This window comes from Oryctolagus cuniculus, chromosome 6, assembly GCF_964237555.1.
Source record: "Oryctolagus cuniculus chromosome 6, mOryCun1.1, whole genome shotgun sequence".
Lineage (NCBI taxonomy): Eukaryota > Metazoa > Chordata > Mammalia > Lagomorpha > Leporidae > Oryctolagus > Oryctolagus cuniculus.
In genome coordinates, this window is record NC_091437.1 from 134,896,806 (window position 1) to 134,921,365 (window position 24,560).

At 38.3% G+C, this 24,560-nt stretch overlaps 1 protein-coding gene across 3 annotated transcripts in view; it reads left to right on the forward strand.

Annotated features, from left to right (window-relative positions):
• The window catches only part of PKHD1L1 (PKHD1 like 1), a 196,712-nt gene that overhangs the window by 150,474 nt on the left and 21,678 nt on the right, over positions 1–24,560 (forward strand). For all 3 annotated transcript variants that reach the window (XM_070075409.1, XM_051843973.2, XM_070075410.1), the window contains exons 68-76: positions 133–298; positions 4,692–4,924; positions 5,112–5,279; positions 9,543–9,700; positions 12,334–12,469; positions 15,457–15,801; positions 20,256–20,407; positions 21,137–21,283; positions 21,966–22,119. In XM_070075409.1, the coding sequence (XP_069931510.1) occupies positions 133–298; positions 4,692–4,924; positions 5,112–5,279; positions 9,543–9,700; positions 12,334–12,469; positions 15,457–15,801; positions 20,256–20,407; positions 21,137–21,283; positions 21,966–22,119 (1,659 nt within the window). The remainder of the gene's footprint in view (positions 1–132; positions 299–4,691; positions 4,925–5,111; positions 5,280–9,542; positions 9,701–12,333; positions 12,470–15,456; positions 15,802–20,255; positions 20,408–21,136; positions 21,284–21,965; positions 22,120–24,560) is intronic.

Here is a 24,560-nt window from a genome sequence, read left to right on the forward strand (position 1 = left end):
GTAGGAGACTTATTTAACATGTCAAGTAAGAGCTCCATGTTCAAGATAGTTGCAAAGGATTTATTTGTATAAAATGCACCTTTGACCACATTCTCCAGAGAAAAAAATTATTTGTTATTATTTATATTTTAGGTTCAACATTTGTTGGATTTAAAAATGTTTGCTCAGGGGAAACTAATGTGATATTCATAACTAACCCTTTAAATGAAGATTTACAACATCCAATCTATGTGAAGAATATACAACTGGTTGATACAATTGAACAATCAAAAATATTTATACATAGGCCTGACATAAGGTAAATTGTATAAAAACTCACTTTCTTCTTTCCTTTCTTTATAGTTTTCAATTCTCCCTTACCTTTGATTAAAATTTGAAGAGTTGCTATATTAAAATAACTGCTAATTCCTATAAAACTTTACTAAGCCTCATGAAAGTTCTGATTATTTTGTAATATAAACTAAATATTCTCAGCTGGGTTCTTTTTTTTAAGATTTATTTATTTATTTGAAAGTCAGAGTTACATAGAGGGAGGAGAGGCAGAGAGAGAGAGAGAGAAAGTCTTCCATCCACTGGTTCACTCTCCATCAACCAGCCGCGACGGCTGGAGCTGCGCCAACCTGAAGCAAGGAGCCAGGAGCCTCTTCCAGGTCTCCCGCGTGGTGCAGGCCATCTTCTACTGCATTCCCAGGCCATAACAGAGATCGGGATCATAAGTGGAACAGCCAGGACTGGAACCAGCACCCATATGGGATGCCGGCACTGCAGGCAGCGGCTCCACCCACTACGCCACAACGCCAGCCCCATCAGCTGAGTTCTTAAAACTGAGCTTTAGGCTGGCGCCGTGGCTCAATAAGCTAATCCTCTGCCTGTGGTGCCGGCACCCCGGGTTCTAGTCCCGGTTGCTGCTCTTCCAGTCTAGCTCTCTGCTGTGGCCCGGGAGTGCAGTGGAGGATGGCCCAGGTCCTTGGGCCCTGCACCTGCATGGGAGACCAGGAGGAAGCACCTGGCTCCCGGCTTCAGATCCGTGCAGGGTGCCGGCCGCAGCATGCGGGCCGTAGTGGCCACTTTGGGGGGTGAACCAACGGAAAAGGAAGACCTGTCTCTCTCTCACTGTCTAACTACCTGTCAAAAAAAAAAAAAAAAAAAAAGAAAAGAAAAAAAAAAAAAAGAAAGAAAACTGAAACTGAGCTTTAATTTCTTTATTTTCTCCCACTGTGTTTAATGTATCATCAGTAACATCATCATTAAATATAAAGATGTAGATGAGCTCTGAAGTGTGTCCTATGTTAATATCTTTCTTTAAGAGTAATTTAATGATGAGACATCTCTATCATTTCTTCCCTTTTTTGTTACATGTTGCTTTCCAAATGTCCTATCAGAAGCACTCTAAAATGTACTTAGACACTAAATGTCAGCTATTATAGCTGTGATTATAAATATACAGAAATGTAGAATAGTGATTTTTCTGTTCATGAAAATCAGCTAGTGTCAGGACTTTTCCCAGAAACTTGTCACCTAAATTCTAAGTTATAGAAAAATATAACCACTAACTGCTAATTTTTATAACAAGTAAAAACCAGATATTTGACAATATTAGAGGAAAGAACATTTCTATTACTGATCTTTGACCATTTTTGGTTTATGAGGGAAGAAAAATACTGCCCTATAATTGAATAGACATCATTTTAGAGAAGTGTAACATTTTATAGTTTGACTTCATCTGATTTTGTTTTGATGACAGCCCAACACTTACTCATTGTGATCTGAATACTTACTCATTGCACTGATCCATTGTTGACCTGCAGTGTTTTTCATTTTCTCTCTCTCTCTCTCTTCCTTTTGGTTTAATAGAGCTCTTCCTCAAGAGAAAGTTATTAGCTTCTATTTAGATGTCATTGAATCTTTCAGATTGAACGCTTAATTTTAGTGTCTATGTCATGAAAATATTGCACCTTCAAATATAATTTCTTTGAGTTCTGTGCTTGTAGTATACTTGGTTGGTGCTCTCCCAGATCATTATTAGGCATTGTACCCAGTCCCAAAAGGCTCTAATTGCTGGTCATAAGAACCTATGGTTGCCCTCTTTTCCAGAGCTTGTCTCTGGGCCAAATAGGACCACCTTCAGGAAGACAAAACCCTCCATAATACCATTACCCTTTCAGTCCATGGAAAATAGCCATCCAATTCAGGAGGAAAATGCTACCTCCTTGCCTTTATGTTGGTAACAACTCTGTAATGCAATTTGTGTTTCAGAAGTTTCCAGGGTGTCAGATGGGAGCTAGTCTACAGTTTCCCATCTGTCTTCCCTTTCTTTCCCTTGTTCTGTGTGGCTTCTCTCCCTCCCTTTTGAAAGAACTCCTTTGGTAACTTACTTAATACAAAAATACACATCTCATGCTCTGTTTCTTGGGAAACTGAACCAAGATAGAGCACAAAGCCACGATATAAAAGAATGGTGCTGGGCACTATAATTCTCAGATTTGCTAATAAAATCATGGCAGTGATTACTAGAGGCTGTGAAGGTTGGAGGAGGGGGAATGGATGGATAACGGATACCAAAGCACAGATAAAAGGATTAAATTCTACTGTGCTATGGTACAACAAAGTTACTATAGCTCACAATAACATATTATTTAGTTTATGAACAAATATAAGAGAGGAACCCAACATAAAGTGATGACAAAGAGCAAGAAGCATTAATTACCACAGCTTGATCAGTAAACACTGTCTACCTTTACTAAAATCTTGTGCTGTACACCTTACCCATGTATAATTATTAAATGTAAATTTAAAATTTTTCCAAAATGTTTAAGGACATGGAAATGCTAACTAACCCAATTTAATCATCACACATTAAATGTATATATTGAACTATCACATTGTACCCATTAAAATGGAGTCAAAATAAAAACAAATTTTAAAAACACATTTCACATAATTGAAAACACCACACATGAACTACAAAGATACTCATTAAAATCCTCCTTCAAAATGACTATAATATAGTTAGTGATAACTTTAAGCTTCATGTCTCTCTCTCTCTTTTTTAAAAGGTTTATTTACTTACATATTTGAAAGGTAGAGTTACAGAGAGAGAGGGAGAAACAGAGAGAGAAATCTTCCATCCACTGGCTCACTCCCCAAACTGCCGCAATAGCCAAGCCTGGACCAGGCCAAAGCCAGGAGCCAGGAGCTTCTTCTGGGTCTCTTATATGGGTGCACTGGGGCCATCTTCCATTACTCTCCCAGGCACATTAGCAGAGAGCTAGATCAGAAGTAGAGCAGTAGGTACATGAACCAGAGCACATATGGGACTCTGGCACTGCACATGGCAGCTGAACCCACTGCAGCGCAGGCCCAGTTTCATGTCTTATAACAGAAAGGTAGAGATATTCTAGATACTATCCAACAGATTGGAGAGTTCTACGATTTTTTTGTTGCTATAACTCTGGAATAAATTCTGCTTCCCTGTAGTATATGTCATGGATTGGTATAATTATACTGTATGTCATTTGAATGAATAGTACATTAAGCAGTTATTTTTATTATTATAACCAGATAATAATCAATCAACACTCTAGGTAACCTAAGATGAAAGCCAAAATACTATCAATGATCAAATTGTATGAGGTGTTATTAATGTCTCATCTCTTATAATTAACTTTTCTATAAAACAATCCAAAATTATCTATCTATGTGTATATATATATATATATATACAGGTGACTGTATATATATATTGGTTTTATATATATATATAAATTGGATTAGTCATCTGTGTGTGTGTGTGTATATATATATATATATATATATAGCTCTGCAAGAACATATAAGTACACTAATCTGCAATTAATGAAGAACCTAAGAGCTTAGAATAGGGAAGTAAGGAAGATTGAAATTTTATTAAATAATTAAACTATTTTATAGTAAGCAATCCTTTTATGATCTTTAAAGATAAGAACAGAAGAAAATAGGGCCAACATTGTGGTACAGCAAGTTAAACCACTGCTTGGGAAGCCTCCATCCTATATCCAAGTGCTGGTTGAAACACCATTAACTCTGTTTCCAGTCCAGCTCCCTGCTAATGTGTCTGGGAAGCAGCAAATTATGGCTTAAGTACTCGAGTCCTGAGTTGGAGTTCTTAGCTCCTGACTTTGGCCTGACCCAGCCCAGCCGTTGAAGACATTTGGAGAGTGTACCAGTGTATAAACAGGCGCTTACTTTCTCTCTCTCTCTCTCTTCATGTGTGAGTGACTATCTTTAAAAAAAAAAATGGAAAAAGCAATAAAAACTTCCTGCTAACATAGGGATTTTCTGTGTCCTGTAGTAGAGTAACCATTCATCTGCTGTGCAGGCTGATGTTAGTATGTTGTAAACAACACACAAATATGAAATCTATCATTCTGCAAAATATGAAATAGCAAAATAGAATTCTAATTTTATATCCCACAGGCATAACTTGTTTGAAATGTTAATGAATTCATAATAACAGACCAAATCAACACAATGGAAGAGAATTCATTGCAATGCTAATTCCATATACTACTTAGTACAACTTTGAATAATATCTGAAATAGGATTCAGTCAATCATTTATTCTCTTGGATACTCTATTATAAAATACCCAAGCATATTCAAACTTCTATTTGGAACAATCAACTAAATCATTCATTTGCCTTTTCTCTGCAGTAAGGTGAATCCATCAGATTGTATAGACATGGTTTGTGATGCCAAAAGGAAATCTTTTCTTAGAGACATGGATGGCTCCTTTCTAGGGAACTCTGGTTCAGTAATACCTCAAGCAGAGTATGAATGGAATGGAAATAGACAACTGGGAATTGGAGACTACAGAATTCCTAAGGTGATGCTGACATTCTTGAATGGAAGTAGAATTCCTGTCACTGAGAAAGCACCTTATAAAGGTTTGTTGGATTTTATTCTTTTGTTAGTCCTCACGTTTTTGGAACAAAATAGAATTTTTAATGGTTGAAATACTGAAACAATAACAATTTATATTTATTAATCTTACATAACAAAAAAAGTAGTACATCAATGTTTTTGCTAAGAGATTTCTTTTCATTACTAAAATGTTTATCTACATGTTTCTAGGTATTATTAGAGATTCAACCTGTAAATTCATTCCAGAGTGGCAAAGCTATCAGTGTTTTGGGATGGAATATGCAATGATGGTTATTGAAAGTCTGGATTCTGACACAGAAACACGAAGACTTTCACCAGTGGCTATTGTGAGCAATGGATATGTTGATCTCATTAATGGTAGGTGTTCAATATAAATGAACTAATGCTATTCGAAGCATTTCCCTTTTTTAAAATTTATTTTGACCGGCGCCGCTGCTCAATAGGCTAATCCTCCACCTAGCGGCGCCAGCACACTGGGTTCTAGTCCCGGTCGGGGCGCCAGATTCTTTCCTGGTTGCCCCTCTTCCAGGCCAGCTCTCTGCTGTGGCCCGGGAAGGCAGTGGAGGATGGCCCAAGTGCTTGGGCCCTGCACCCCATGGGAGACCAGGAGAAGTACCTGGTTCTTGCCTTCAGATCAGCGTGGTGCGCCAGCCGCAGCGCACTAGCCATGGTGGCCATTGGAGGGTGAACCAACGGCAAAAGGAAAACCTTTCTCTCTGTCTCTCTCTCTCACTATCCACTCTGCCTGTCAAAATTTTTTTTTTTTTTATTTATTTGAAAGGTGGAGTTACGGGGGTGGGTGAAATGTAGAGACAGAGACAGAGATCTTCCATCTGCTGGTCCACCCTTCAAATGGCCACAACAGCCGGAGCTGGGCCAGGCCAAAGCCAGAAGCCGGGAACTTCTTATAAGTCTCCCACGTGGATACAGGGGCACAAGGACTTGGTCCATCTTCTGCTGCTTTCCCAAGCACATTATCAGGGAGGTGGATTGGAAGCAGAGCAGCCTGGACTCGAATCAGTGCCCGCACGGGATGCTGGCACCACAGGCCAATGCCCCAGTCCCGGCCCCAAAGCATTTGCTTTTATTATATGCATGGGGTCATCTCATAACTATTTGCCACACAAAACTAGAAAACATGAAGACTTCTTTGTCTTCTGTTTATAAGAAAGATTTGTATGCATGAAAGAGGCCTGACTCTTTAGCAGTTCCCCATCCAAGAAATCCAGGACAGTTGTTTTAAATTGAACATTAAAAGAAGGAAGAGGAAGAGGGGGAGGAGAAGAATAAGAAGGGGGAAAGTTATTTTCTGGGATTATCTTAAATGAAAATTTATTGATTAGATATTATAAGTATTGTGGGAGAAAAAAAGACCTATCTATAAGAATACAATTTGCTTTACATAAATTTAAAATGGGATAGCCATTAGCCAAGTGGTTAAGATGTCAGTTAAGATAGCCATGTCACATATTAGAATACCTGGGTTTGATGCCTGGTTCCAGCTTCTTGCTAGTGTAGACCTAGGAAGAAATATTGATGTTCAAGTAATTGAGTTCCTGCCACCGGTGTGAGAGACATGGCCTATATGCCCAGCTGCCATTTTTTTTTTTAAGATTTATTTTATTTATTTGAAAGACAGAGTTACAGAAAGAGGTAGAGACAGAGAAAGAGGTCTTCCATCTGCTGGTTCACTCCCCAGATGGCTGCAACGGCCGGAACTGTGCCGATCCAAAGGCAGGAGCCAGGAGCTTCTTCTGAGTATCTCACATAGGTGCAGGGGCCCAAGGACTTGGGCCACCTTCTACTGCTTTCCCAGGCCATAGCAGAGAGCTGGATTGGAAGAGGAGCAGCTGGGACTAGAACCGGCGCCCATGTGGGATGCCGGTGCTTCAGGCCAGGGTTTTAACCTGCTGCGTCACAGTGCCAGCCCCACAGCTGCCATTTTTGAACCCAGCCTAGTCCTGGCCATTGTGTGCAATTGTGGAGTGAGCCAATGGATGAGAACTCTGTCTCTCTCCTTCAATCTTTCTTTCTCTAGGCTTATTGCCCCCCCCATATATACACATATATATGTATATATGTATGTATATATGTAATGATTATGTGTTATTTTAAATACTTGAGAAGGAGAATTATCAGCCTACTAATTTTTCATTTTCATGAATCTTTGGAAGACCTGTCTGGTAACCCATTGTTTTGTTTCATTTCATTTGTTTTGTTTTATGTCCAATTATTTTGCTTGTTGAGGGCAGCTTGTCAAACTCTAGAGACTAGGTTTCTTCCATTTTGGTCCTGGGTGGCTCTAGTACAGAGAGGGGTAATTGTCTCCATAGTGTGCAGATCAACTTGGGATACCAAAACTTTTTGAATGAATAAGATCAACTTCTATAAGATATTGAAAAGATAAGGCAATACTCATTTCATAAAACTCAAATGACCCTGGCAGCTAAAAGATTAGTTCATAAGCAGTTTTAGAGTCTTTTATGCACTGAAGGAACACAGGCTATGCACTGAATTGGACAAGTTTCTGTGTTCTGACAGATTATAATCTCAACAAAAATATTCTAGGATTCAGCAAAATAACTAATACAAAAATATACATTTAAAAAGTTGTTGAAGAGAATAGAAGGAACTGAAGCAGGGCTTCCTCAAATTTTCATGATTCTAGTGCTGTCCTCACTTTTTCAATCCACTTGGTTCCAGTGGCATTTAGTCAATTCACTGCTGCCTTTTAGATTTTACAAAGCAGGGCTCGTGAGAACAATTTTAGAGCAGTTTGTGAATAATGAAGGAATGAAGGTGATGTTTTCAAATTGTTGTTTATAGTGAAGAAAGATTTTACTGCATCTATTTTTATATTTCCCTATTCTGACAGGCAATAAAATTTTTCCAATAACAACAGTGACATGACGTTTTTGTTTAAAATGAATTTAAAATTTAAAAGTGACTATTAGTGTAAAGAAGTTTTAAGTAAATGATAGTAGCATGGCAAAATCATAACGGTGATAGAAGAACCAATGACGTTTGGGATGCTCTATTCTCTCCAAGATAAAAGTTACTCAATACCACTAACGTTTCATTTTGTCACTCTAAATTTCTCATTGTATATATAGATATTTCTTTATATTGCTTATAAAACCCACAAAGAAGGTGTATTTAAAGTAGGATATAGGGGCTGGCGCCATGGCTCACTTGGTTAATCCTCCATCTGCAGTGCTGGCATCCCATATGGGAGCCGGGTTCTAGTCCTGGTTGCTCCTCTTCCAGTCCAGCTCTCTGCTGTGGCCCGGGAGGGTAGTGGAGGATGGCCCAAGTGCTTGGGCCCCTGCACCCACATGGGAGACCAGGAGGAAGCACCTGGCTCCTGGCTTCCCAGCCGTAGCGGCCATTTGTGGGGTGAACCAATGCAAAGAAGACCTTTCTCTCTGTATCTCTCTCTATGTATAACTCTACCTGTCAAATAAAAACAAATTCAAAAAAAATTTTTTTTAAATAAAGTAGGATTTAATTTTGTATGCTAAGTGAAAAGTTACACTCTCCTTGAACTTTGTAAGTTTACATTGACCAAAAATTTGATTAAAATTTATATTGTTAATTTTCAAAGCCAGAAAATTCAATAAAACTAATGAATAAATAAATACATCAAAAATTAATTTCATATTTTACTCAATGCTTTATATAGGCATAATCCTACCCACTTTATTTTTTAACTTTTTCCTTATCTATTTTTTATATAAGATGAACAGACTTCATGTATTTCACATATACAGATTTAGGAGCATAGTGATACTTCCCACCTCACCCTCCCTCCCACCCACCCACTGAGGTGAAATAGCAAATTTTGCCATGAAAGTCAGGCTACACCTGTTCTGAAAATGTATGAATTTAACCAAGTTTGTGCTCTCTCTGTTGGCTTTCTGGAGGATTTGATAGAGTGTTGTATCTCAGATGACCTCAGTTCATTAATGATGTTGGCCTTCTAACAGTACCTATAGTCACAGCCTTTAACAGAAATTATTAAATTAAAATTAAAATGGAAAAAATTAAGAGACATGATCAAAACTGTCATGTTTGTTGAATTTACAAACTAATGAACAAATGAGTAAATGAGTAAGTGAAAATTAGTAAATCAGTGGTTTAGGCAAATGTTCATATTTTCCAAATAGATGCCCCATTTTTAACAAATTAACTCTGTTTTAGCACATTTCCTAGCAAAGAACTTGAAAAAGTTGGTTTTTCAGTCAAACTCACATTTGATAGGGAGGAGAAAGGATCAAGCATTTTCTTCCTCACCCAGAGGCCCAGATTAAAGTGATGGTACATGCAAATCTATTTCCCTAAGTGACCTTTCGATACAAATCTGCATCAGCATATTAACTTACTCTCTTGAGTAGTAAAAAAGTAAGGGTAAAAGGAATGTGTTGCTTCCCTGTCTTTATTTTTAAGCCAAAGTTTGGAAACAGCTTGGAGGACTAGATAGATGGTAGATGGATAATGGGTATAAATGTTTGCATTTGAACTTGATCGATGCATTTCATTTTTAAAGACAGTTACTCTTCACATTTTGTGTCAAAAATGTTAATAATATAGCACTATTAATTTTTATTTGTGTGGATTTAGGCCCACAAGATCATGGGTGGTGTGCTGGATACACATGCCAGAGAAGACTGTCCCTGTTTCATAGCATTGTGGCTCTGAACAAATCTTACGAAGTTTACTTTACTGGTACCAGTCCTCAAAATCTTCGGCTAATGTTGCTTAATGTAGACCATAACGAGGTAAGGCAAGATAGAAATGCCTTAAGGTATTGGAGTTGATTATTTGCATCTATTTCTATTTGCTAAAGATTGTATCCCCTTCCCTATTCTCTTTAACATGGTCATTTTTAATGACTCATCAGGCCGTTACTATTAGCAGACAGTTTTTATCAGCTTGAAAGTATATATGATTATCAACCACCCTACCCCATCCTAAAATGCAATTAATTCTGTTGCTCTATATATGAGCTGCAACAGTGAGGCCTATGAATTAATTGTTTGATTAGTAAATAAATCTGAACGTTTACTAAAAACAGAGCACAACCAAAACTGATCACTTGGAATTACATACTTTTCCTTTCATGCTGCTATGACTTATATACTTATATATATATATACACACACTTATATATGTACTCATTATATATATTATGACTTATATACTTAATAGAAATATTCCTCTAGAATTTACTTAAGAGATTGTAGCATGTTATTTTAAATATCTTCAATAATGTTAAATACTGGTTATAAACTGAATTTAGTCTATATAGTTAAAGTTATTTATACTTGTCAATGAGAAGAGAGTATGAAGCTAGGTAGCAGTATCATGATTCAGATTTTCTTTTCTAAGAGTACAAAGTTTCAAAGTCCCAAAGGGTAAGGAACCTAAAGAAAGGATATTGAGAAAGTGACACAGGGAGAGGAGGTTTTGAAAGAGAGGCCCCCTCGTTTTCAGGGGATAATAATCCCACTCTTTGGATTACTCAAGACAAAACCTTGGGACAACATTTGACTCCTTTTATCCCCTCTCATTCTTCATACAGTCCTTCAAATTCTGTTGAGTTCAAAGTATCCAGAATCTGACTACTTCTCACTACCTTCACTGCTACCAGCCAGTGAGGTGAACATAATCTCTGGTCTGGATTAAGGCAGTTACCTCCAACTCCTCCTCCTCCTTCTACCTCTCGTCCTCAGTAGTTAGTCTCACCCCAGTAGCTAAATCACCTTCAAAACATCAGCCGTCTCCTCTGTCCAAACGTCAGATCAGGTTTCTCCTGTGCTCAGAAGCTGGTGATTATTTCTGCATTAGTTCTCTATAAGAATCAGAACTCACAGTAGCCTTCAAGCCACTATGGAATGTCCCCCAACCTTTAGCTTCTTCTACTCTTCCAGCCACACTGGGGTCCCCACCGTGCCTTAGTACAGCAGACCTGCTACCATCCTGGCCTATGGTTTAGCTGTTGTATCTGCCTGGAATATTCTCTCTCAGGTGGCCAAACTCCCCAGATCTTCAAATCCAATTTTTCAATAGACTACTGTGATCATTTCTTCCCACCTGCCTCTCTCAACTATTCATACAGTGATTTACCTTTTCTTTCTTTCACATTAGTTATCACCTTCTAACATGCTTTGTATTTTATTATTTGTCATTTCTATCATTTATGGCCTGTCACATCACTCTAGAATGTAAGCTCAAAGAAAGCATTTGAATGGTGGGCATTATGGCACAGCAGGTCAAACCACAGCTTGGGACACCCATATCCTCATACCAGAGTGCCTGATTCTAGTCCTGCCAATGCCACACTTTGGATCCAGCTTCCTACTAATGCACCTGGAAGCAGCAGATGATTCCAAAGTACTTGAGTTCCTGCCACCAACATGGGAGATCCAGATAAGAGTTCTGGGCACCTGGCTTCAGCCTGGCTTAGCCCTGGCCAATGTGGGCATTTGGCAGGTGAACCAGCATGGAAGATTCTTTCTCTCTCTCTCTTTCTCTCTCTCTTTCTCTCTCTCCCTCTCCCTCTCCTTCCCTCCCTCCTTTCTTCCCTCTCTTCCTCCCTCCCTTCCTTCCTCCCTCGCTCCCTGTCACTCTGCCTTTCAAGTAAATGAAATAAATCTTACAAAAGGACAAAAGATGGCAAGTGAGTTTTTCCATTACCTGCAATAGAACCTGAGACAGAAACATGACTTTTGCCTTAAAAATTGAAAAAAGTATATTTTGCTTTAATATAAGAATAATGACTTCAGAGTATTATTACTGTTAATATTCTGAGCCTCTGAAGACATCAAAAGAAACTTCCAAAACTATGTATAGCTTATTATGTTCTTTATTAATCCTTCTTTACCCGCATCAAAGCCCATTGCCTTGCTTAATGGTTTGTTAGCACAACTTACAGGGAATACAAACATTAAAAATGAACAAATTCAAATCAGAGAGGATAGTTATTTTAACTAATTTTTATTAGTTTTACTGGGAAATTTTTCTCAGAGATACTTTTTTTTTTTTAACATAAAGTGTCTGACTTTGTGTAGTGGTTGCAGAATACAGAGCACTTCTAGGTATCTCGTTTTGTCCTATCCATGGGGTCAAAATCTTGTGTTGTGCTTTGTTGTCTTTTGAAAGAACCCTCTCTTTAATCTAGATGTAGAGATACTCCTTAATAATGTTTTCCTTATATTATACCTTTCTACTGAGAATCACTCACTAAAGAATGGTGGAATGTAAGCCCATTTGAAAATGTTAGCTTAATATTTATCCTAGTTTTAATATTTTAATGATGTACAGAGTCGAAGGACATGTTCAGAATGCTAGTTTCTAAATATTCTGTTTTATTGCTCTCAAAATACACAAAAATGTTATTTCTCATTAACAGGCTGTTCTAGTAGGAATATTTTTTTCCACACTTCAACGTTTGGATGTCTATGTGAGCAATTCATTGGTCTGTCCCAAAAATACAATATGGAACACTCAACAGAAATACTGTGAACCTCATGGACGTCTGCACACAGGTATTTCCTCAGAAAAGCACAGAACACCCAGGATACACACTTAGTTACTTAGAAAATTCTTCCTAATGCTTCTTTATTATTGTGATGAATTCCTTAACCAGTTACAAATGCAGGAGAAAATAAGTTGCTAGCCATGATCTACCAAATATTAAGATGTGTTTAATTATAATATATATGTCCTAAAAGATTACTCCTGATGGAACTCTCATCTATCTCCACACATACAATTACAATTTTTATTACAAAGAACATTCTTTTGATCCCTGAGAACTTTTACATCTGTATACATTGAGTCCAAAATATTCTGCTTAGAATTTCTATCTTATCACTGCTTTATTTGTCTTTCATAGAAGTCAGAGACTAAATTGTTGGCAGTCACTAGAAATATTGCCAAGAAAGCTAATTTAACATGAAGTGAGCACTAAGAATTAAATATAAACTCTAGATTGAAATAAAATATATGGGAGAGGATAAACTTATCCACTTACCAAAATTTATAAATACAGTTCTAATGAAAGCAATATCACACATTCCGTTCCACATATGCTACCTCCATCATTTTTAGCTGTGTCCCGTAATCTTGGCTACCTGTTAACATAAATATGTGTTGCAGTTCATAATATAAGCTAGAGGTGAGAATATGAATAGGTAACCTATTCTCCTTATATAGTTTATAGAACAAATTCTAATTCTACCAATAATATGAATAGCTAATGTTCCAGAAACATGGCTCTGTATCAGGCTAGTCTAAGTGCTTTTCATGATACTGATAACACATCATAATAAGCTTGTGATGCAGTCACAAATAAATAAAGACAAGACAGGGTGTGGGGGAGGGATTAGTTTACCAAGACCCCTGTCTTAGCGCAGCCTACCATAAGAAAATACCAGAGCCTGCGTGAGATCAGGATGCCACCATGGTTAGTTTCTGATGAGAGTTCCCTTTTTGACTTTCTTGCTGTGACCTCACATGGTAGAAATTGAGAGCAAACTCTCTAGTATCACATTTTATAAGAACATCAGTTCCAGCATGAAGGCTCTACCTTCATGATCGCTGCTACATCTAATTTTCCCCTAAAAAGGCCTCCATCTACAAATATCATCATATTGTGGGGTAAAGCTTTAATATGAAATTTTGAAAGACGTAATTCAGTCTATTGCAGTCTCAAAGTTGTTACAGGCAAAGCAAGTACTTAAAAACAGAGTCTCTAGCTCTAGAACCTATGCACTTAGCAATTATGCTATATTGCCTCCATGAGCAAATAATCACTGTGATCACTTTTTATACACAAATGATTCCACATGTTTACAGGTAAATTTTCATAAATTTTGATTCTTTTAAACCAACACATATGGCACCAACCACTGTCATTTAAAGTCTGGAAAATATGAACTATCTCAATAGGCAAAGTTTAATGCAGAAAATTGTTTATGCAGTTGCTGAAGGACTAAAAAGCAACACTTTCACTTCTCTATTACAGATAACTATGTTGTTGTTGGTGGTGATGGTGGTTCTTTGAAAGAGCATTGCTTTTCAGTGAACTCTTTGCTTTGGAACTTTTGTGTAAAATAATATCCCTATATTATGAATCCATATTTTTAGTTTGGTTATCTAGAATGTTACATTATTACCTTTGTTTCCGTTTCCTTCATTATTGTGAAAACTTGAGAAACTACGTAAGGCAAATGGTATATGACCACCTAGTAGTAACTTGAAAGCATCTTTAGTTTAATTCAGAGCACATTTGTCAGATTTAAACATTTAATCCAAATTACATCTGGAGTTTATACTAGTAGGAACTAAGGAAATACATAATGATAGTGAAATGACTTCTTAATGCTGTGGTCTGCTACATCCATAAAAAATTCCCTCCTCTTCCTAAAATTTTACTTTCTTTTTCCCAGTAAGTCTAACTATGTGATGTGGTAAGAATCTGTAGGTCTTGTTCCACTATTATTAAGCAATTCAGCCTTAGGACTCAATATGTGTTAACGAATTCAATATTGTGTTCAACATTATTGATACTATATCATAAAATCACATATACTTATATTAACTATATATATATATAAAATCTCAATTCTGCAAAGTTGAGTTCTCTTTTAGAATTTATTTTAATCAGTGATTTTTCAGACTATAATATAAACCTGTTCATTGGTATAAGATTCTTCTGAGAAGTATTAATATATACATTGTTTTTATTACAGACTTTTATCCTTGGTAAACATAGAAACATTGAATTATAAATGCTCTTAAATAAATTAGGTTAAATTTGTATTTTTTAATTACCAAATGCCTTCAGTCAAAGCTATAAAATTCTGAATATGTAAATAGTGTTACAAGTATAGTGTAGGTGAGGCTAGCGCTGTGGCATAGTGGGTAAAGCCATTGCCTGCAGTGCTGGCATCCCATATGGGTGTCAGTTTGAGACCCAGCTGCTCCACTTCCGATCCAGCTCTCTGCTATGGCCTGTAAAAGCAGTAGAAGGGGCCCAAGTCCTTGAGCCCCTGCACCCACATGGGAGACCCGGAAGAAGCTCCTGGCTCCTGGCTTCCAATTAGTGCAGCTCTCGCCATTGCGGCCAATTGGGGAGTGAACCAGCAGATGGAAGACCTCTCTCTCTCTCTCTCTCTGCCTCTCCTTCTCTCTTTCAAATAAATAAATAAATCTTTTTAAAAAAAAAGTATAGTATGGGCTCCTGGATTTATAATTAATTTGTTTTTCATTTATACTGTGTCTATAGCTAATTGTTTTTAAAAGACAATTTAATGTATAAGGATTATTAATAACCTTAATTAAAAATTTGACTTTAATGTTACATATCTGTTTTATGATTGTTTTCATTTTTAATATACATAATTCCTTAAGAAACAATAATATTGAACTTTTTCAGAATTTTCTATATGCAAATGTGTTAAGTATTATATGATAATTGTGATAATATAAATATATTTAACTATTTTCTTTTGGCCTTTTTCCTTCATAGAGCAATTCCTTCCTAACCTGGATTCCACTGTCCTTGGCGAAAACTACTTTGATAGAATATACCAGATGCTTTACCTGTTGGTTAAGGGAACTACCCCTGTTGAAATCCACACAACCAAAGTCATATTTGTTTCTTTCCAGTTACCTTTTCTAACTGATGATGACTTTTATAGCTCTCATAATCTGGTTAGAAATCTTGCCTTGTTCCTAAAAATACCAAGTAACAAAATTCGTATTAGCAAAATAATACGAGGGGAAAATCTGCGGAGGAAGAGATCAATGGGACTCACAATTGAGCTTGAGATTGGAGATCCTCCAACTCAGTTCTTAAACAATGACACCACAGGTAAGAATAGTAGACATGTGAGTAGATGAATGGAATTGCCGAATCCACATCCATAACTAACCCTATCACCCCCACATCCTAAACCCTGTAGGAGGCCTAAAGGCCCTTTTTCCTTCTCTATTACTATAATCCCAACTTATTTGGGAATTGGGAAGAAATCTCAGCCTCTATTTTGTTACAGTAGTGATTAGTAAATTCAGCAAAGGGTTTGACCTAACGTGAAAGATCTTGGAAGGCCTATCTAAAGAAGTGATCTTATACATGAGAGATCACGTATAATAATGAAGAGTCTACCAATGAGAAGCCAGGAAGGGCAAGGATCTAGGCGGATGAAATAGTTGGTGAGTGTTTGATACATGTGAAGAACTGGAAGTTATCCAATTGATCTATAGGGAGAGAAGCCAGGAAGGGCAAGTCAAGGGAGGTAAGGCTGAGTGGGAGTCAGGTGCTAGATCGTGGCAGCGGAAGGGACTGTGGATGTTTTCCTAAGGAAAAAAGTAGATTCTTGAGTATGCTGAGCAGTGAAGTGGCAGGTTAGATCTGCATAGTAAAGTTGCAGATTTTTTCCTAACAAAGGCAGATGAGCAAAAGAACACATTTGTGGGGAGCAACTCGGACTAGACTGTTACTGGAATTAAGACTTATTCTATGCATCTGCTCTCCCACAATATGGCGCTGGGAGAGGAGGAAACAGCTTCTACACAGCTGCCTCCAGTTCAACCAATAAGCAGCAGGAGCTGATCCTGATTGGAGGAGAGCAGCGTACTCGGCGTGTGGGTAGCAGAGTTGGGATTGGTGGAAGAGGACTATAAAGGAGGAGAGAGACAACATGCACCAGGAACATCTATCCGAATAACACCTGAGCAGCCCCCAAGAGAGCCGGCAGGTGGTGTGCCGCTCCCCTGCAGAAGTGGGGAAAGTGGCAGGGGGAACCGCCCTTCCACCGAGGTGGAAGGGACGGCAGCCAACCCGGGAAGAACCAGCAGCAAACCCAGGAAGGGCCGAGCAGACGAAAGAACAGAGCAGGGTCCTGTGTCGTTCCTCCATGAAGAGGGGGAGCGACATAATGGTGCTGTGACTCGGATATGAAGCCTAGGCAGGGTTTAGTGTCGTTCCTCCATGAAGAGGGGGAGCGACACACATTCTTGTTTATTTTCTGTGACCGATTTAATCACCCTCACTAGCCCCTTTCTGTCTTTCACATACCCCTGTTTGCCAGGTGTCTTAGATACCTACAAGGTCAACTGTCCCATTAGCGATATCTGTGCTGGTCCTAATCATTTCCTTAGGGTAACTCAGTTTGAGTATTTGGGTAAATGTTCAGCCCATCAGATATTCTTCCTCTTCAACTGGTCCTTTCAAGTCGGTATCTGAATACTTTAAGAGACTGTTCTAACCTCAGGTTTGCATGTTGCCCTTTTTTCTTCATGGACTCTGCTCAGGGTGGGTAGTCTTCTCTGCTCTTCACTCTTGTCTTTTGAGAGACCACTGGACTTCACTGGCATAATAGTATTTTTGCTGCCTACACCCAACATACTTTTGTCTCCAGTGGTCAACACAAGTACTCTCTTGTAGGCATACCCTCTCACAGAGTGGGAGCTAAGTCTCTGGCAGAGGGGTATTTACTACCCAGCTAAAGAAGTTTAAGTTTCAAGTCCCCTCACTTGTACAAGTCCTGGGGTAGGGGGAGGCTTCTACTTTCAGGGTCCTAGAAGACGTCTTAATAAGGTGATCAAATCATTAAATGTTATAATAAAAGTTGTAAAATTAAGATTTTTTTGCATTCTTTTTAAGATTATAAAAGGTTTATGGTCAATTATGCATGTGAATAATGTATTTCGTGTGTTTAATTTACTCAGATGAAAATCATTTTTTTCTTTTATTTATATTTTTGAGAACATATTTTAATTCACATTATAGTCAAAGACATAATGGCTCTAATAAATAGAGATCAGCAAATGAAAAGTAAAGAGACCTTGGTTCAACAGAAAAATAGGCAAGGGCTAGGCGGCTATAAACAATATTTAAATGAAAAGATTTTTAGCTTCACTCATATAAATTTTAAAATAGTCACAAAAGCATTAATACTATGTCAGTGCAATTTTTTTTGTAAACAGATCCTCCACATGTGCTTAAGCCTCAGGTCCACAAAATCAGGATCTGTGCTATCTCTGTTGAGGGTTTATTCTGTAAACCTTGGTACTGGGTGAAGTTCTCACTTTCTGCAACTAGGGGTCGCTTCTAACTTCTTCAGTGTTTGCTGACAGGAATTGATTATGCAGGCACCACATACCCACCCTGGAACTCAACTATTTAGATAGGTCAAAGTTTCTTCCCTTGTTGGAGACTAAGGCTGTGGAAAGTTTTCATGAGTGGAATAGGGTGCGTAGAAACTCTCTTCGTTGAAAGAGTACAGGGAGCACAGACCTGTGTTGCAACCAAATTTCCCTCTATGTTCTAGGCACAAAATCATCAGTTCACTTCCCCTTATCAGCCCGGCACTTTCTTGGACTTACAGAATAGGGGCTTTGGGCTCCATATAACTTTGTCTGGTACTTGATTCAAGAGTTTTAGAGGGCCCATGGCACATACACAGATTACTAACCCACTCTTAGAGATCCCTGGGAAGCCCTTACGTGTAATGGGGCCCAAAATTTACCACACTAGCTGCCAGTGATCCAAATAAACTGTGATTTCTTATATGTGTCTTAAATTTCCTCACATACAACTCATACACTTAATGCAGCTGTAGCTGTTAGATTAACCAGATGGATTTAAGACAGCCTAACACCATGGAGGTTAGGGATGTGTGGAGGACAGGCTAACTGCATGTTTTCCATAAATAGACTGGGGTAGGGTTTCTGGTCTCAAAGAAAGTCCTTTGACTTTGCATGGAGTGAAACAGCAAAATATTGAGAAGAGACAAGAAATATGTGCATCTAGTCATAGTCCTGGTTCCCCAGAGCCTTCGTATAGTATCAGTATATTCCGAAGTTCCTAAGTGTCCTAGAAAAGGGCTGTGTAAGCAATAAGAGGACCTCTGGGAAGGCAGAGTCCTGGGGCCAGGAATAAGAAGCCTTCTAGTTCAGGTCTTTTGTTTCTAGGCAGCCATGAGCAGAAGCATATGCCTTCACATGTCAAACTATGAGAGAGAACTTGTGAACAGTGCCCACCAGGTCAGACCTGACACTGGTGTAGGTAAAACCACTGAAGACAAATTAGCAGGAATGCATAGACTTGAAGCACCTTTCAACTGTTGCTATTAGATTACACAAGCTCTCATACGTGTGTGGCCTTATTGAAGAAACTGTCCTGGAGGAGGTCATGGGAGTGGGAGGAATCTGAAAAACTGAGCAATTATCCAAAAAATGTTCCAGTCATCCAGAGACCTCCTAAGTTTACAGGGACTGAAATAGCCAAAGACTGTAGATTTCAAAGGATTGTGTAAGATCTGTTGGACAGGGATGTTTCCTTCTTCTCAAGCTCACTGAATCATGGTTCGACCTTAATGGAAGAAACTCAATGATCTGAATGCTCAAAGCACGAATCTGGAAGGAGCCTTAGCATGCCTAAAGTATATATGTAGAGCTTATCCTACTATAGTTGTTTTTTAAAAGATCACTGTGACTACAGCATAAGGAATGGAGTGGTAGGAGATGAGAATGGACATTCGAAAGCAAGCTTAAAAGTTGTTTTATTGACTTTCCTATGATGGTTTTACCTAGGATTTGACAAGTGGGAACAGAGAGAGTTAGATATTGGTCATTGGTTAGACATGGTGTTGTGAAGAGGTGAAGTAAATAGGATAAAGAAAAAACATTAGGCTCTAACAAAGTATAATGCATGGAAGTGCCAGTTCATAAGGTAAATAACACAATGGGTGCAGTAGATTGAAGAGGAAACCTCAGACCTGCCAGGCTAGAAAAAGAGAACAGAAACTACAGTCAGTGTTAAAATTAACCTTGCAAATTATAAAATGCCCAAAGCACATAACAAGTGTTTAGTAATCTAATAGCTTTAGCAACTCATTAATATACACACTGAAAACTGAAAGGACGATAGTTTTCCTTCCATTCCAAAAAGCATTCTGTTTTTAAAAGTTATATGTGATGAGATTAATGCATGTGAATGATTTTCTTCTAAACAAGAAATGACATGAGAAAATATTCAATTAAGAAATGCATGTTCTCCTACTATATTTTCATTCATTTTTCTTGTACCTGTTTATCTTCCTTTGTTCGTCAATTCCAGCTTAAAATATATTCTACTGAGCTCTTAATTTATCCAACCTTATTAAGATGACTTTGCTATGTTTATTTAGATCAGGTATAATTAGAAAGCCTTAGAAGTCTATGAGATAGGGCATTTCAAATAAAGCTCAAGTAAAATTCTTCATATGTTCTCACAATTCTACATTCTCATAAACCAAATGTCATAATACTCTTTCCCTATAGGTCAGATGCGATTATCTGAACTCCAGGAAATTGCTAGTTCTCTTGGACAAGCTGTAATTTTAGGAAAAACCAGCAGTATTTTTGGATTTAATATTTCTTCCATGTCTATTACCAGTCCTATCCCCAGCCCAAGTGATTCTGGTTGGAGTAAGGTAAGAAAATGAAACTAGTAAAAATTGCATTTTAACTATTTAAATATTGTTATTGGGAGTGGGCATTCAGCAGAATACTTGTTAAAACTCCTCTTGATACTCCTTCATCCTACATCAGAGTGCCTGGGTTCAAGTCCCAGATATGTTCCCAATTCCAGCTTTCTGTAAATGTGCACCTTGGGATGCAGCAAATGATGGATCTAATAGGTGTGTTCCTGTCATCCGTGTGGGAGACCTGGGATGGAGTCCCCAGCTCCCATCTGCTGTTGGTATTTAGAAAGTGAAGAAGCAGATGGGACATTTGTCTCTTTGTTTCACTCTCTTTCTCTCTGCCTCAAATAAATAATATTTTTTTTAAAAAGTAAACTAGTATTGCCCATTTATTACTTTAACTCTCTGTTTTGGTTTCGAGTCAGAAATTTAGAGAGCATATCTTTCTAATTTATTGTTGACGATTTTTTATTGGATCACTGAAATGATAAAGTAGTTTGAAAAAAACAGATCCTACTTTTTAAAAAAAATTGTGTACTGGTTCCAAGTATGCTTGGCTGAATATTTATAACAAGCTTCCATAAATTTGATCTACAGGAAATACTGTAATAATACTCGCTTTACATATTGAACATGTTTTTAGTGAACAACTACTGTATTCTACTCTGCCTGACATATTTTGTGATTGAATGTAGTTTATTGTGGGAAAATCACCTCACACCTCACATCCATTCACAGGTGACTGCTCAGCCAGTGGAAAGGTCTGTGTTTCCTGTTCATCACGTGGCTTTTGTGTCCTCACTCTCTGTGATCACCCAGCCAGTGGCAGCACAGCCAGGACAGCCGTTTTCTCAGCAGCCTTCAGTGAAGGCAGTAGATTCAGATGTAAGTTATAACTAAATAGCTTACTTTGGTGAAGGAACTGAGCTACAACTTCTGAAGGGAGAGCCAACTTTACTAATCCTGTTGTGCTGTCTACCTCATTGCACTGCCCCTTAGAAGCTGCTCTAATACCTATAGATATCACCATTTACTGCTCTAAAAATATTCCTTTTAAATGAACTTGCTCTTCTGCCCATATTTATGTACTCTTTGTGGGGATAAAGAGTTTCTGCAGAATTTCCCGATTTTAAAATTTATAATGAGGCCTTGCATATCTTTAACAAGAAGCATGGAAATGGGACACTTGAAAGTCTTTTAATTCAGCTGGTGCCGTGGCTCACTAGGCTAATCCTCCACCTAGCAGCGCTGGCACACCGGGTTCTAGTCCCGGTCGGGGCGCCGGATTCTGTCCTGGTTGCCCCTCTTCCAGGCCAGCTCTCTGCTGTGGCCCAGGAGTGCAGTGGAGGATGGCCCAAGTGCTTGGGCCCTGCACCCCATGGGAGACCAGGAAAAGCACCTGGCTCCTGCCTTCGGATCAGCGCGGTGCGCTGGCTGCAGCACGCTGGCCATGGTGGCCATTGGTGGGTGAACCAACGGCAAAAGAAGACCTTTCTCTCTCACTGTCCACTCTGCCTGTCAAAAAAAAAAGAAGAAAGTCTTTTAATTATATTTTTGTTTTCCTTAGGGTGCTTGCGTGTCAGTTGGAATTACTTCACTGACTTTGAAGGCCATTCTAAAAGACTCTAATAATAACCAAGTCAATGGACTTAGTGGAAATACAACCATTCCATTTAGTAGTTGTTGGGCCAACTATACAGACCTTACTCCTCTGAGGACAGGTGAGTACATGGATCCTTACATCTCATATACTAAAAGTAGGGACAATTATCATCTTAATGTACAAAGCATACCCTTGTCAATAATGTATAAAAATCAGAATACTATTCTCTGCCTTATGTCAGAAAATATTTAGTCTAACTCACAAAATATATTTAATATGCAAAAATAGATTAAAAATAGGCCGGCGCCGCGGCTCACTAGGCTAATCCTCCGCCTTGCAGCGCCAGCACACCGGGTTCTAGTCCCGGTCGGGGCACCGGATTCTGTCCCGGTTGCCCCTCTTCCAGGCCAGCTCTCTGCTGTGGCCCGGGAGTGCAGTGGAGGATGGCCCAAGTGCTTGGGCCCTGCCCCCCATGGGAGACCAGGAGAAGCACCTGGCTCCTGCCATTGGATCAGCGCAGTGCGCCGGCTGCAGCGGCCATTGGAGGGTGAACCAACAGCAAAGGAAGACCTTTCTCTCTGTCTCTCTCTCTCTCACTGTCCACTCTGCCTGTCAAAAAAAATAATAAAAAGAAAAAAAATAGATTAAAAATAAAAAATTAATGGAATTAAAACATAATTTGAGGTTATATATCAAAAATCACATCATTTACATTTTATACTCACCTCTATAATTTTGTTATTTTTTCACTGAATGTACATTTTATTTACAGTAAGACTAATATAGAGATTTTCTTTTTTTTTTTTTTTTTTGCTTTTCATTGCTGTTTAATTTTAATGCCTCAACCTGCCTTTTGCAGGTTCAAAACAATAAGAACAAAACTGGTCATGCATTACATCTTTTACTATCTACATTGTTACTAAGCTATCAAAAACATTGTACACTACAAAAGACATTGTTAAAAATTTTCATTCATTGCATAACCATTGAGAAAGTATATGATCAATCTTTTACAGCACAATGCAGACTTTTACATCTTGCATTTACAGCAAATGCAGACTTATAAAATTATGATTTTCCTTTGTCTACATGTGGAATTTACAATAAGGGAAGCTGGTAAGAAAAATAAGACAACTAAATAGTACACTGGAAGGAGAACTATAAGCTAGGGCTTGTTATGTGGCAGGGGTTTGCACAAGGGCATTTCTTTAGCAGGATGCAAACTAAACTCAGATGTCGGACATCTGAGACACCTGCCTGGGCTTCTGGTTTGTATATAATTTTTCTTCTTATTCTTTACAAAAGATTTATGTATTTATTTGAAAGGGTTATAGAGAGAGATAGAGAGAAGGATAGAATGAGAGAGAGAGAGAGAGAGAGAGATCTTCCATCTGCTAGTGTATTCACCAATGGCTGTAATGGCCAGGCTGAAGCCAGGAACCAGGAGCCCCATCTGAGTCTCTCACATAGGTACAGGGGCCCAAGCACTTGGGCCATGTTCTGTCAATTCCCCCAGAGATTTTCAGGTTCAAGAAAAGAAAGGATTAGGTGGGCTCATGCAACTTGAATGTCCCATATAGGAGTTCAGAGTTGGCCTAGAAGTTGGTATAATCTTTCTGAAAGTAAGTGCAAAGGAGGAAACATGGGCATTATTAAGATTCATAGTACCTATCACATAAACAAGCCAATTGCAGTAGAGAATTTTAATATGCTCTGATGACATAACAAATCTCTCTTATTAGAGTTTTTACAAGGAATACCCAATGAATATGCACCGATATCCTCAACATTGATGCACAGTCCCACTAGTAAAAGCCTTTCTCCTTGGGCCCAAATGATATATCCAAATAACAGATTTCCATTAGTGATGGCTTATAGAATATTTTAAAGGGATGAAACGAATCAACTGCTATAGTTGAGACAAACTCAATAATCTGTTTACCTTGACCTGGGAACCACTGAAGACCCTTACAGTTTTGGCCCAGTAGTGAAGATTCCAGTAGTGTAGATTCCACTTGGGATGCCAACATCCCATATCAAAGTGCCTGGGTTGAATCCTGGCTCTGCTTTGAACTCATGCTTCCTACTAATGTATATTGTTGAGAGGCAGCAGGTACTGACTCAGTCAGGTACTGACTCAGGTACCTGGGTCCCTGCTACCTAGATTTGGTTCCAGGCTCCTGGCTTCAGCTATTGTGAGCATTTGGTGAGTGAACTAGCAGATGGACGATCAATCTCTCTCCACCACCCCACCCCTGCCCCGTCTACCTTTCAAATAAAATGAAAATACATTTTAAAAAGACCTTGAAAAGCCTTAACTTCTGTCAATGTGATATAGTGGCACTCTCCACTTCTTACCTCTGCACTCTATACACACACACATATATACAAACACACACACACACATACACACCAGAATAAAATAAACTATAAACAGTAAAATAATTCCAGTGAGGTCTTATTTTAAAAATATAACTAAATATCAAAAGCCAAAATAATTACAAATAATTTTTCCCTTTTTTCCTTAGTGCTTTGATAATGTCCTGCACCAGATATGTT